The sequence below is a fragment of the Aspergillus vadensis genome, assembly GCF_003184925.1.
Source record: "Aspergillus vadensis CBS 113365 unplaced genomic scaffold BO88scaffold_1, whole genome shotgun sequence".
NCBI classification, from domain to species: domain Eukaryota; kingdom Fungi; phylum Ascomycota; class Eurotiomycetes; order Eurotiales; family Aspergillaceae; genus Aspergillus; species Aspergillus vadensis.
The window spans coordinates 1,012,857-1,026,080 of NW_020292039.1; the positions used below are offsets into that span (position 1 = coordinate 1,012,857).

Here is a 13,224-nt window from a genome sequence, read left to right on the forward strand (position 1 = left end):
TGATCATCGGAGGGACATACCATTTTATATTCATGTGTTTTTTATACAGTCCGGGCGGCCTGGACTTGGGGCTTTGTGGGCTTGTGGGATTTCTGTTGTGCTTCATCGTTTTTTTATATCGTCTCTTTTTCTTCTCGCAGCATCGTTCGATGTGATTTCTCATACTCGGAACTTATTGACGTCTACGGGCGCTGGTGACATGACGATTTATCTCCTGCATAGCTTCGACTATGATTCTTGACCTTTTTGACTTGTTCTTCGACGCGGTAGAGCAGTACCCTCTGGTCTGTCTGTCTGTTTCCCTCGGATGGGCCGAGGTGATGATGATGCATAGACGTGTGCATTGTGAACTACCACTCCTACCGATGTATATATATTATACCACTTGATACTACCTTACCTACTTACTTTTATGAGCTCGTTACGACTGATCAACGGACCCGGAGTTCTCTGGCGCTACCATCTACCATCTCATATACCAATACCAATACCAACCTTGATATGATGGACAAGTTGAAGACCTTCAAAACAGCATCATGTTCACAGCCATCCCTACTGCCTATCACACCAGTACACACAACAATAGATATAAGACAGGTACGGAAATCATATTCCCCTCCCAAATGACAGAATGGCTACTACAATACTAATCCATCCTTTCCTTACTCCTCATCCTCCTCCTATTCTCCCTCAAAGCATCTCATCAACTCTATTTACAGCTACACACTCCAACATCTCACTTCAAATTATCATCCATCCCTACCACTCGCCCACTCACCACCAACAGAAGCCTCTACAACAGACTCACCCTTGTGCATGCACCCAACTGTTCCACCATACAACCGAAACCCAAAACATTACTACCACCACAATTATACTTATTCCTCCTTACAAGAAAACAACATTCACCAATTCCCCCAATATCAAACCCGAATCAAACACCACGAACTAGATTTCCTAATGACCTTAGCCTCCGTGATCCCATTATACGAATCACCTGGGAGAAAAGATAGATGGAGGAAGGTGGCTGGGTGCAGTGTTATGGATTGTTTTTCATTGTACTTTTCTATCCAACCTCTCAAGAATCTCCATGAAATATATATAAAATGACGGATTTCGACTCCGACGAAGTATATGATTGAATCTGGGTCTGGGACTAAGGAGGTGAATTCCAATTAATACTGGATTTGCATAGTAATTAGTACCACTGACTCAGTAAAAAGTAGATTTGAAGACTTGAAGTCGATCAAGGGGCGCCCATGGGGGTGTTAGTATTATTGCGCGAGAGAATGTGTGGGCGTCTTTGAAAGACATCATTGCTAGCCTTTTAGTGATGGGGGAGGGGGTAAGCCTACACATGCTATATATATAAGAGATCTATCTACCTCCATCAATGCACAGGTTAGCATACTATCTTATATAAGTCTCATGCTTTTCTTATAAGATAATAAGTAATAAGTTCTGTTAAATGATAATCCTATAGCTAGACAATATTCTCAGCACTTAATTATATATAGATGAAATTAGTAGGGTACTGTAATGATGAGGGTATTACAACTTAAAAAACTATCGTACAACTATTTTGTGATGGTATAGAAGAGTGTGTTCGGAATATATCTATAGCTTAGTTACTGGTGAAATGATTTGCTAACAACTACTTTATATACTAATTGTTTACTATATATGTATAAGACCCTTCATGATATAATGTACCAGTGTAGGCAATACCAGTACTCTACTAGTACTATGTAACTTAAAGAGGTCATAGTAGTAAGTAAATATATATATTTTCTTTTCAGTTGTAACCGAAGGAGTGATGACGTGCCAAGTAGTATATGCGTTGCACTTGTAGCACTTGAATAGCAATTCCTTCTAATTGATGAAGCTTTAGCTTCTCTCAAGACCAATGCTCACCCACAATAGTATATATGCAACCACACGATCTATCCACAAATGGTCTAACGATCTAAAAAGCATTGCAAAGCACAATGACCCGAAGACAACAGCTATGAACAAACGCCCCCCCTTCCCAACCAAGGTAAACTTTTTATCTACATGCCCCGGTTAAACTCCACCTGACCATCCTTACCACCCTTCTCCCAGAACTCCGGCTCCAGAGTCGTCGCGCTAATAGCCTGTCTCTGGGGGAACGCACCCAGGGCCAACGGCAACGCAAACAGGGACGTCGCCAGGACCAATCCCAAGTTCAAAGGCATAATCATCCTTGGACGAGCCTTCAACCAAGCAGTCTTCTCCAACCGCACCAGCACCAACGGCGGGACCACCATGATAGGAGTAGCATTCAGCACACGACTGATAGCCGTCTCACCGACAGCGATAGTAGCAGCCTTCTTACTCTTGCCCAGACTCTGCACCGTCTCGCCGGACTCCTCGAGCTTCTTCTTCTCCACCTCCGACAGCACCGGGTACACGTCAATACCCTGACGGATCTCCTCGCCACGCATGAGGAACACGTTCAGAGCGCTGGCGCTGGACACGGCGGCGAACGGCACAAGACGACCCAGGATGAGCTTCGCGTTGGGCGAGATGCCCTTGAGACGGGGCACGAGGGCGTTCAGACCCAGAGCGACGGAGCAGGAGGCCGACACGGCCATGAGGTAGGACTTGGCGATCTGGGGGACGGACAGCGGGGTGGACTTGTTGGCGTTCGCATTGTTAATGGCAACGTTGAGCGATTGGTTGGCGATTTGCCAGAGAAGAGTTCCGGTGGTCTTGGTTTATTGGTCAGATTTGAAAATCCATGGTCGGGTTTAAAGGCTGGAGCGTGTCGGTGTGTAACTTACCTGCAGTCCAGGCGTAAGCATACCAGCTGTCACGACCAGATTGGACATAACGTAGCAGGACATGCGGAAGGGAAGGAAGACCGGCTCGCCAGTGTCTGTTGATGTGTATGAGTATATGCTAGGTGGTTTCTTCCTCACAAACGCTAGCTAAGGGGAGAGAACGCACCAGGGTGAAGGGTGGAATCGACCACCTTCTTCGCGCGCCACAGCTCCGGAGTCATATGCGGAAGATGGTTCTGCTTGTAGGAGGAGACCAGCTGCTTGGCCTGCTCCAGGCCGGACGAAGACACGAACATCATCCTGGAGGAATTGGCGTCAGCGAAAGTTCACACACACTCATTCACATCGAGCGCATTTCCCACTTACCGCGGGTCGGAGAGGTCAGCCGCATGCCGCACGCGGCCCCAGTAGGTTGTCAGATCATATTGAGACCGAGGGAGGTCCCGGCTGCCGGGGAGGGAGGCGGACATCTGCAGAGACGAACGAAGGAGAGTCGCGAAGACAGGATGGACAGAGACACTTCAGGGAAAGGAGGAGGATCGGAGGAGTCATCGGCGCCACGGCGAAAATCATTGAGGCGGGACCACACACGTGCCTATCGCGGGCGGTGAGCCGATAAGCGTCAGGTCCACCAATCGGAGTGCGTCAATCTCCGATCTCGTCAGGAACGTCTCACCGCCTTAAAAGCGGTACGGTATTTCCGTTACCGAACGCTACATCGGAGTATGTACTGGTAGGAGTCAGGTCTACTCAGATCTACTCAGATCTACTTGATGCTAATGTCGTACTTCATGGTAGTGATTTCATTCGAGGTGGCGAACATATAAGAGTACAGGTATCACAAGTCTCTCGCCACACAATTAATAGAACAGATTAAAAACATCCAACATCCACAGGTGAGCAGTTACCGCTGGGATGTTGATACATGACCGCCCGAAGCGGATGGAATGTACGTCGCAAGGAAATGGGGGTATGTCTAAGCTCTGGCACACAGATAAACAAAGGAAACCCGGTGGAGAAAGAAAAACGAAGGCGTAGGCCTGCTCACTGGCGAGACCATCAATGCAAAAAATTGAACCCACCCGGGATGTAGGTCAAGTCGTACAAAGACTCGGTGCGAGAATGGTACACGAAGAAGGGAAGGACGCCAATCGGGCGCCATGGTCATTACATTCATCGAAATCGGTAGGATTTATGAGCTAGAGGCGAGGTGGGGGCATGTCCAGAAGCCCCGACAGGCACTCGGACCCGATGATTCTTTCGAGTGGGTGTCTGGGCGCAGAAGATGCACACATACACGGACGGCAGGTTGGCCCGCTCCAGTCCAACACACTTGGTATGCAACCAGTGACTGCATGATTCGCTGCTCATCAATCAGTAGCCATCCATAGACAGTTATTGCTATGGCTTACCATTGGATCATGAGGTGGCCACCATTGTCCATGGAATTGCAGACACACCGGGTCCCATTGCTCGGGTTGCTGAAGCGGTCGGTGACGGGGGTGGCTATGTCGGGGTCGGTCATGGTCGTGGGCGATGTGTTCGTGGTTCGTGAGCTGAGGTCAAGCTCCACACCGAATCGTGGCGGGGACGATCGGAGGTGAGCGAGAGAGCGAGCAGAACGGCCGATCCGCGACCCGTAGCTGACAGTGTGCGGACGAGGGATCCGACCTCTCTCTTGGAGGACCTTTCGGAGTGCATGCTGGGCATCACCACTGTCATCCTCGGGATCAGCAAAAGGCTCGCCTAGGGAACCGGCACTGAGGTAAGATAGGTCTGAGTGGAGCGTTGTCAACTGCTTTTTCGGGGTGCGCTTCCAGTCATCCAAAGTAGGCTTGTACTGTGGTCGTCTGGAAGGCGCTCGAGCGGCGTCAGCCCACGGGGATGCTCGTCCTGAGGATGACGCTGCCGTAGAGGTATAGGAACCCTTCGAATGGGGCCGTGAACCGCAGTCACTACGAGCAATCGTCGCCCCACTGGCGTCGGAGAATGCAAATGAAGGGTTGCGGCTGGGGACAGTTGGGTATTCACAGTAGTCCACCGAGTCATACTCGCTTTCCGTGGTGGAGCCATCCAAGTCCATTCCTGTCAGGGGGTCCGTCAAACCGGTTGATGCCTCTGGCACAGGTTGCATTTCCGCCTTAGCTCTACCGTCTTTGCCTATCTTGAGGACTACGGACTGAGAGCGTCTGGGCAGACTAGCAGCCACTGAATTTGCCCTCGACAGCTGATGGCGAACGGGCTTGATAGGAGAGGAGCGACCCTTGGAGGGACTCTTCCGGATTCCATTGCTGGAAGCCATCATACTCCCAGACCCTGGTCGGCTGGCAGACCCTGCAATAGCACTGTGCGTTAGGCTACGAGTCAAAGTCGGCCTCATCTGACGGGGGGTGTAGTCATCGTCATCATCATCCTCATAGACAGGGATATGGTGATTGACGCTGCGAGCGCGGCGGAGTTCCTCTCTCTTAGACTCCTCCGTTTGGTGATGGTAGGGCTGGCGAGTCGGTCGGGAGAAGAGCCTCTTCTCAGGAGTCGGCTGCAGTCCACCAAATCGGCGTGCAGGGGAGCTCAGGAACAGTGCTGGATCCTCTGCTTTCGTGATAGGGCGGCGAGGGGAAGTGGAGAAAGGGGCAGGGAAGAGGGCGGCGTCGGTAGTGGTCACCCCCGAAGAGAGGTTATATGTACTACTATTATTGAAATCGGGGAGGTCCATGTTCCCTTCGATTATAGGCAACTGTGGGATGTGAGAATCCGGGGCGGTGGTGTGGTTGACGTGGAAGGAGTCATTGGCATGAAGGTCAAACAAGTCAAGATTGTTACTGGCCGACAGGCCCATATTGCTCTCGTGCTGATTGAGATCATGGTCCCAGAATAGCCTTTGCTGTGGGAAGAATGAAGAGGCGCCGGAATCGATTGATCCTAGCTGGAATGGGTCTGAGGATGATTGAAGGTCTCCAAAGAGCCGTGGGGAAGCCCCCAGTAACCGACTGGGAGTCTCTAAATGACCGCCAATCATGCTAGAGGCGGACGGCCGTCGACCTGTACCAGTGGCCTCGTCAAGCCCCGTCACCTTCTTCCTCGAAGCACTGCTGGGAGGAGGGGTCTGAATTGTCGCAGCAGATTTGGCTGAATCTACCGTGCGAGGACCATCCTCTCCCACATGCCCATGTGGCCTGGACGGGCGACGTCTCTTGGCCGTATCAGTGTCCTGCTCCGCCGCTTTCCCATTCCGGGTATTGTCCTCAGTATCGGTCGGTCGGTCGGGGGCAGTATCCGGCAGCCGGAGAGGATTGATGGAGGGTGTGCTCAGCCCAAACTTCTGGGGCGTGCGGAGGAATTCCGGACTCGAGGCATAGGGGTCCGAAGTATCCCAGGTAACCCGGGGATCGAAGAAGCTGGATTCGAGTTTAGGGGTCTGAAAAGCGGAATCGCCAAAGATTGTGGTTGTCGGGGGAGTCCTCGTAGGAGTCTGAGGTTCACCGTTGGGATAGCTGAAGCTGAACGAGAAAGACGGCTCTGTCAGCATCATGTTGCACACTAGCTACCGCTGGAGGGTCGGAGCTCGGTAGGAGCTCCGCAACCCACACGATATACTGCCAGAGGAGACCAATGTGGGTGGAGGTTTATGTGCATATAGAGATAAAAGTCCGAAATCAAGCGGAAGACAGTGACAAATAGAAGTAACAAAAGAGCAAGGAAACAGTATGAGGGAGAAATTGTAGCTAGTAAGGAGTGTGGTGATAGAGAGGCAGCCCCGCGTGTGCCGGTAATACAAGATGAGTAGGAAATTCAACCGACATACCTGTGAACCGGTTGATCCCAACTCATGTCAGCAACGTTGTGATCCCAGCAACCATACAATGCACAAGCTGCCAGGCAACCCTCTTGTAGGAAGTCCAGATATTTCGGGGGCCGTCAGGAATGTTGGAGGAGAGGGGTTGGTTCGGTAGGGATCGCTGTGCCGACGAATGTGAGCCTCCTCCACAGGGTCATTGAAGCCAAGCTAGTTCGGACTGGAGTTGTAGGTTCGGAAACAAGAGTGTTTGACCCTTCCGAAGGAAAGGTTGGGGTTGGACGAAGGGAGGACGACGCTAGCACATAGTCCTATCGCCGGTCTGAAGGACGGGAGGTCACCGGGGCTGGTAATCTGGAGAAGGGGACAAAGAAAAAAGGTAGAGAGGGAGAAAAGAGGAGGAGTCAAGAGGGGAGGAGGGAGATAGAGAGGATAGACTCAGACCAGGCAGGCTGGGGGGGGTCGAGGGATTGAAGGTTGGGTTAGGTTGGTTAGTATGGAAGGTTCCAAGAACGACAGAGCTCTCCTGAACAAAGGGAGGAGCGGAATGCGTTTAGATTAGGACGCTGTGTCTTTGATGCTTCCCTCTTTTGTTTTGGCCGAACCTTGCCCTTCAAACAGGAGTGAACAGGAAAAAGTGAAAAAGAAAAGGAGACCAGGAGAAGAATCAACCGGCTCGTTGTGAAGGAGGAAGAAAGAAAAAAAAAAGAGACAGAGGAAGAGAAGAAAGTAAGAAGCGAAGCCGAATGGGAAATTTTGTGTTTTCGTTTTCCTCTGTTTGTAATTTGGTAATAAGTTGACAGTTTTTTTGCCCTCTTTTTTTCCTTTTTACTTACATCCGCAGATCCACCAGCTGGGGACTTTTTTTCTAATGAACTGCTACGTTCCCTGGGAGGGTCAAGGTCCGGTTTTGCTGCAACCAGGACTTGGTACCTTCAATTGCTAGTGACAAATGAGGCTGCTCCCAATTATCGTCTTTGATTTTGCCATCTTAATCCCCCGCCATTATTATAGTGTTTGTTATAGTATTCTAGTATTCATCTAGTCCTTGGTCATCGAGTCCCCTCTCGAATCATCATCGAACTAACTAACTAATTAACCAACCAACTAACTCTGCCTTTCCTCCCGATCGTCCTCCACTTTTGGCTGGTGGAGCTACGGGCCTTGGGTGAGATGAACTGGGACCGCTGCACACGACCGACACCTTGACCTTCCCGCTGCGAAGGGGGAGCCTTCATGACGCACCGGATGGGTACGAAAAGTGAATGGATTGTAACATAGAATAATAAATAACCTTTCTATTTTCTTACTTCCTCTTATGAAACAGAACATTAGCTGATTACTTCTAAAATCATGCTTTGGTGGTTCTATCAAATTCCAATGGTTCTGGTTCCGAGAATAGTGAACTATCACACTACTTCTAGTAGTTACTGTACTGTGTACCTCGGATGGGATAGTCAGCTAGTACTGACTTAATCCATTCCTAGGGAAGGTATACTCCGCTTGTGATTGTACTGTATAAGATAGTAGTAAGAGAATAATAGACAGTGATCCACCCATCAAACCATGCTATACTGTACTGTACCTATTATCTTACCGTCAATGCCGGAGAAACGTATACGAGGTCACCGGCATCATCTTGAAATTGTCGACAAATGGAGACGACGGGAAGAGACTGGTCCTTTCAGCGCGAGATTATACCACCGAACGTATCCATAATAATCCATGACTAGTGAACCGCGCTCCAAGGCACCAGCGGGCGGTCCCAAGAACAAGGAACAGCGGTCCATTTCCGTGGGTCATCTATCACCGTCTCCAGCGTGATCGGTTGGTCAAGTTACTTACTGGTGCTGACGCCGGGCTCTGGACCTGCATCCGTCTTCGATTGTTTCCCTCCCCCGTATCTTATGGCTTGTTCATTATTCCTCGGGTGGCCATCGAATAGACTTCCCACTTGGCTGGAGAGGGTGACCGATATGTCAACCGTCACAGGTGATAGATATCGAGGGCTTTGGTTTCACTTTGATCCCAGAATTGTGGCCGCACGTCTCGACCGCTCTCTAAACCACCGATGTATGTAGATCGAATCATACCGGTCAGCATTTACTCCATATTTTGCTCCATACTGTACTTACTGGAGTAGGAATCAACCCGGACAAGGTTTGAATGTGAGCAGGTCAACCTCCCTTCCCTTACGAAAGCGTCGATCGAGGCCGGATTGGGCGACGGGAGATTGAGCCTTGCGACCACCGCCAACACTAACGACCCTCGGACGCCCTGGGGTTTCTGGTCCTTCATCCTCCCACAACCCCCCGACTCCGGCCACGACCACCACTAAAACTAACCACTAATAGTCAATCCACTGGGGCCCTCTTTTCAGCTCCAGCCTCGATCTCATCCCACGTCTCGCAAGATTGTGTTAATACTGTGTTAGTACTGTGTATGTGTGTGCCCGGAATATTAATAGCTCCCCGTAATTACGATCTCCTGGGCCTGGGACCGACCCCAATGACGACATTTAAACCCATTTTCAATTTCCTCAATTCAGCTCCGTGTCTTCTCCGGCATAATCCCTGGTCTCGCTCCCTTTCCTAACTCAGCTGTCTCGAAGCTAGTATGTTGACGCTATTTGCACCCGCTGCAGCTATCCATGCTTCAAACTTCGGGACAGGCGAGGTGACAGAAAACGTAGGCAAATACCAAATGGCTTGTCTCCAGAAACCGTTGGATTTAAGACTCGACTGATTCCAGGTCTTTTCCCTCCCAGTTCCCACACATAACGGGTCAGACTTGTCTGATCTAGTCTATTTCTTGGGGAGCAGATGTTTCAGCCCGCGAGGGAAGTATCTACTTTCATGGATACTAGTACCAGTAAGAGTAAGTGGTAGCTAGGATGGATACTGGGCAGGGCAAAAGGGTAGGGTGAGCTTCCGTCCCCGAAAGTAATATTACCCGATTAAGGAGATTCACCGCGACCCGCCCGGTGGTTCATTCATTGGGCCACGAAAAAGAGGGGACGTGAGGCGACCCAACGCGAGTCTAGACTACTAGGTACTGACTACTATCTGCAATTCTACTATCTATCGGTTCTCCTGGACGGAGGATTCTAATGCCTGCCGTAACTCGTTTAGCAAGAAGAAAAAGAGATCAATGCTTTAGTCTCTGGCGAACATTATTGGTCGAGCACTATTGGAAAGGGGAGAGCCTATGGTACTGTAGGGGCGGAATTCTCCCCGATCGGTTAAACTAAAGTACTACACTCCAGTCTTCAATGGGTAATGCCGTCCACTACTTCCGAACCCAGATTGAGTTGATTCGCAGTGACATACTTACTCCGTCCCGAACTAACCCTACTATTATTCAATATTATTATGACCTTTTTTTCTGTGTTCTGGGGGCATTGATCTGCTCTGCCGATGCTAATCCAGCCGACTGAGATGGAAGCCGTTTCCGATAGGCCCCAAGCGTCCACCAACGATGACTTGCTGTCTGGAGTCCCTCCCCCCTTTACAAGTCAGCAAACCACCATTTTCAGGCCATCGGGGCTGAACCAGTAAGAGCTGCTGCACGCGAGCGACGGGACCTGCAGCAGTAGTTAGACGCCCTGCGGTGTAACCCGCAGTAGTCTCTCCTCTCTCCCTCCATTGAGCATCTATGATTTCAGTTTTCGAGGAAGCCCCTGACATGATGATTGATGCAGCACCGGCTTAGTGTCCTGCCAGCCTGTCCATCTCGCAGCTCGTCAGGCACATCTTGGCTGGATTAAGGTTGGAGACATCAGTAAGGAACAGCACTGCCCAGGGTGATGTTTGGCTCACCCTTCCTCTAATTACAAAAAGGGTTTGCTTTGCTTTCACCCCGTGCAAGAAATTCCTGGGCAAACAGCCGGGGTTCTTATCTTTTGTGCAGCTAAAGTGAGATTTGAGTGCACATGGCCCTGAGGACTGCATACCTGAGCTGCACCATAGATCTATCTATAGCAATTTCTTGCTCTTCACGATGTGTAAGATCCGGGCCGTGGGCGGATGACCTGACTGGAATGCCGGCGGAGCATAATCATCGATCAATATCTGCGGATCAGATGCACATAATGTGCAGCTTCATACACCGACTGCGAAAGTGGCAAATATTATGCGGATATTGCCGTTTACATGTAGGATTGTTACCATGGGGATACGGGCCTGGAGCGGGTGCTTTGTAGAGTCAGTGCGATCGATCCTACAGGAGATTCGTAAAGTGGTATGCAGCGCATGCATAAAGCATAAGGGCTGCTGATAGTTCATACAAGTGTTGCCAGTATAGATCGATAGTGACGACTGGTAACTTCATCGTGCGGAGTACTCCGTCACCAAGGCTCTTACTAAAGAAAATTTGTGCTTTCTGTAGCCCATGCTGAGTGGCATACTGTAGATACTCTGTTTCGCCTCCATAAAAGAGCCTTTCACAGGATAAGAAGACGGCCATCCCCATTAAAAGTGTGAGATAAAGAGATTATATAACTGATGAGGTTATTATTGTATATCATATATAGTGTATACTAGTCCAAGACCAGGAGACCCCGAAATGATACATGCGACTACTTGAGGATCTACTACTCATACTTGATACCTGAAACTACAGGCTCTACACACCGCCACACACACCAGCCACAACCCCGCCAAGATCCACCGCCCGCCGAGAAGAGGAAAGTGAGTGGATTCGTCCATCCAATCCATCCATTGTGCTGTGTCAAATCACTCTTTGACCATTGGGCATCAGTATCCAGCCTTTCTTTCAGCCATAACCACAATCATTAACAACCATTTGCTACAAGGCATAACCAACTCAACCCGCATGGGTTGTTATACATAAAGAGAAGGACAGCTGGGCCGTCGTTCTTTGACTATGAATGAACGTTCCTTTCACTATCCCGACCCATAAGATTACCATCTGCAAGCACCTATTCAGTTCTTCCCCTACACGCCTCACCGTTTTTCCATACCAGCAGAGCAGCAGTAGCCTTAGTGCAGCGTCAGATTCCAAGTATACAATAATAATCAGATTTGGATCGTGTCTTGCCTAGTCCTTACTCAGACTCTTATCTGAATGGCCTTTCCCTCCTTTCAAAAAGATCGGAGATAATGTCGCCCACGCCTAAGAAAGCCTCCCGCTCAGGGGCCGCCAGAAGGCGGCGTGGGAAACGGAAGATTACCCCGAGATCGCCCCTGTCTATCCTGGCCCAGACTCGAAAAAACAGCGCCGTGAAGAAACGTGATCGCGGCGACGTGGTCAGCAGCAGCAAGACAAAACTTACGGAGCGCAGGAGTAAACCAGGGAGACCATTCAGACTGAATCTCCTTCCACTGTCGACCGAGCCAAGAGAAAAGGTGAGTGATGACAAAAACTGAGAGACCTGCTTCGGGCTTCTCTTCTGCCCTTGATAGTTATTTGTGTTCCCGGTGTTGTAGCAGGGATCCCGATCACCCAGCCTTGATCCTTGCATTGCCTGCATATCCTAGCGCCAACTCGGGGTACCAATCACTAAATACATACTGACACCCGAGCCGTGGACAGAACTGCTTTAGACGGGATCCATCCCCTGCAAACTACCGATTTGTCCCCAAGGGCGACATCTACATTACTCGCAATTGCCGAAAACTGACAAAGGAGTCTGACCGAATCGTCTACGTGGTTTATGTGAGGATACAAACCCAAATCATTCTACTACTAGCAGCTACTTTGTACCCGGTTTCTAACCCTTTCACAGGATGATAGAGGCAAGAGCACTCTTGGCCTACGTGTTCCGGCCGATATTCACACTGCCGTCCTCCGATTAGCTGACGAAACAGCTCACTCTCGCGCTCAAGCTGTTCAAGTACGTGATGAGAAAGATTATGCGCAAGCCCGTCAGCTCTTACGCGCCCAGTTTCCTTTAATGCCTGAGGAGTCACTGGACACTATTCTCGAACATGCCTTTCTGAAGGGCTCTGGCCGCGTGGGCCGGACGTCCAAATTATCAGATGAAGACAAAGCCAAGTTAGCCGTAGAGGCTCATATCAGACACACCCATACCAGCTATGAAGCACTCTTGAAGGCGGGGAAGACGCGCGGTGAAGCTCGTCAAGCATCGAAGGAGATGGTCCAGGCTATCAGGACCGCATGGGCAGGTGGCAATGCAGAGCCAACGGATTGCCTGACTATGCGCGATCGAGTGATTGTGATTGACTAATTCCTGTGTGGCGGAATAAATTGGTCCCCAAACCAGCAACTCAAATTAACGACATTCAAACGAAAGCGATGCCCTAATACTGTTCATTTCTGGTATGTTGGAGACTGTAAACAGATTGCATCAGGGTTAACATTACATATGTGCGAGGCCGCAACACCTCCACGGCTACGGCGTTCTGTTTTGGCTTATTTGACATTGATGCACAGCGTGATGACCACAAGCATTCATGATTAGATTAAGCATAGACATTAGACACTCAGGTTAATATTGGATTATGCTATTCAAACAGAAGAAAGAAAGAGAGGAAGAAGAAGAACAAACATCCTCCACAACCACCTTTCACCCCTCTCACCCCCACCCCATTCAGCCTTACTATCTTTACCTTTCCTCTCTCCCCTCCCACCCCCAACTACCCA

The 13,224-nt window shown here is 49.9% G+C and overlaps 3 protein-coding genes across 3 annotated transcripts; 1 reads left to right on the top strand and 2 right to left on the bottom strand.

Annotated features, from left to right (window-relative positions):
* Positions 1–1,929: 1,929 nt before the first annotated feature.
* BO88DRAFT_400067 (sideroflexin family transporter) lies at positions 1,930–3,330 on the bottom strand. Its single transcript, XM_025705474.1, has 4 exons — positions 3,171–3,330; positions 2,971–3,104; positions 2,805–2,899; positions 1,930–2,732 (listed from the first exon to the last, which is right to left on the bottom strand). Exons 1-4 carry the CDS (start codon positions 3,272–3,274, stop codon positions 2,052–2,054), a joined length of 1,014 nt encoding a protein of 337 aa, XP_025568180.1. The 5' UTR covers positions 3,275–3,330; the 3' UTR covers positions 1,930–2,051.
* An 882-nt stretch (positions 3,331–4,212) lies between these two features.
* On the bottom strand, positions 4,213–6,336 carry BO88DRAFT_409752 (PHD finger domain protein; the record flags this gene model as incomplete). The annotated part of the gene is made up of 1 exon (XM_025707972.1): positions 4,213–6,336. The coding sequence occupies one exon, from the start codon at positions 6,334–6,336 to the stop codon at positions 4,213–4,215; it is 2,124 nt and encodes a 707-aa protein (XP_025568181.1).
* A 4,996-nt stretch (positions 6,337–11,332) lies between these two features.
* On the top strand, positions 11,333–13,066 carry BO88DRAFT_377558 (DUF2293 domain-containing protein). Its single transcript, XM_025704405.1, has 3 exons — positions 11,333–11,966; positions 12,154–12,276; positions 12,347–13,066. Exons 1-3 carry the CDS (start codon positions 11,721–11,723, stop codon positions 12,806–12,808), a joined length of 831 nt encoding a protein of 276 aa, XP_025568182.1. The 5' UTR covers positions 11,333–11,720; the 3' UTR covers positions 12,809–13,066.
* The last annotated feature ends 158 nt before the right edge of the window (positions 13,067–13,224 follow it).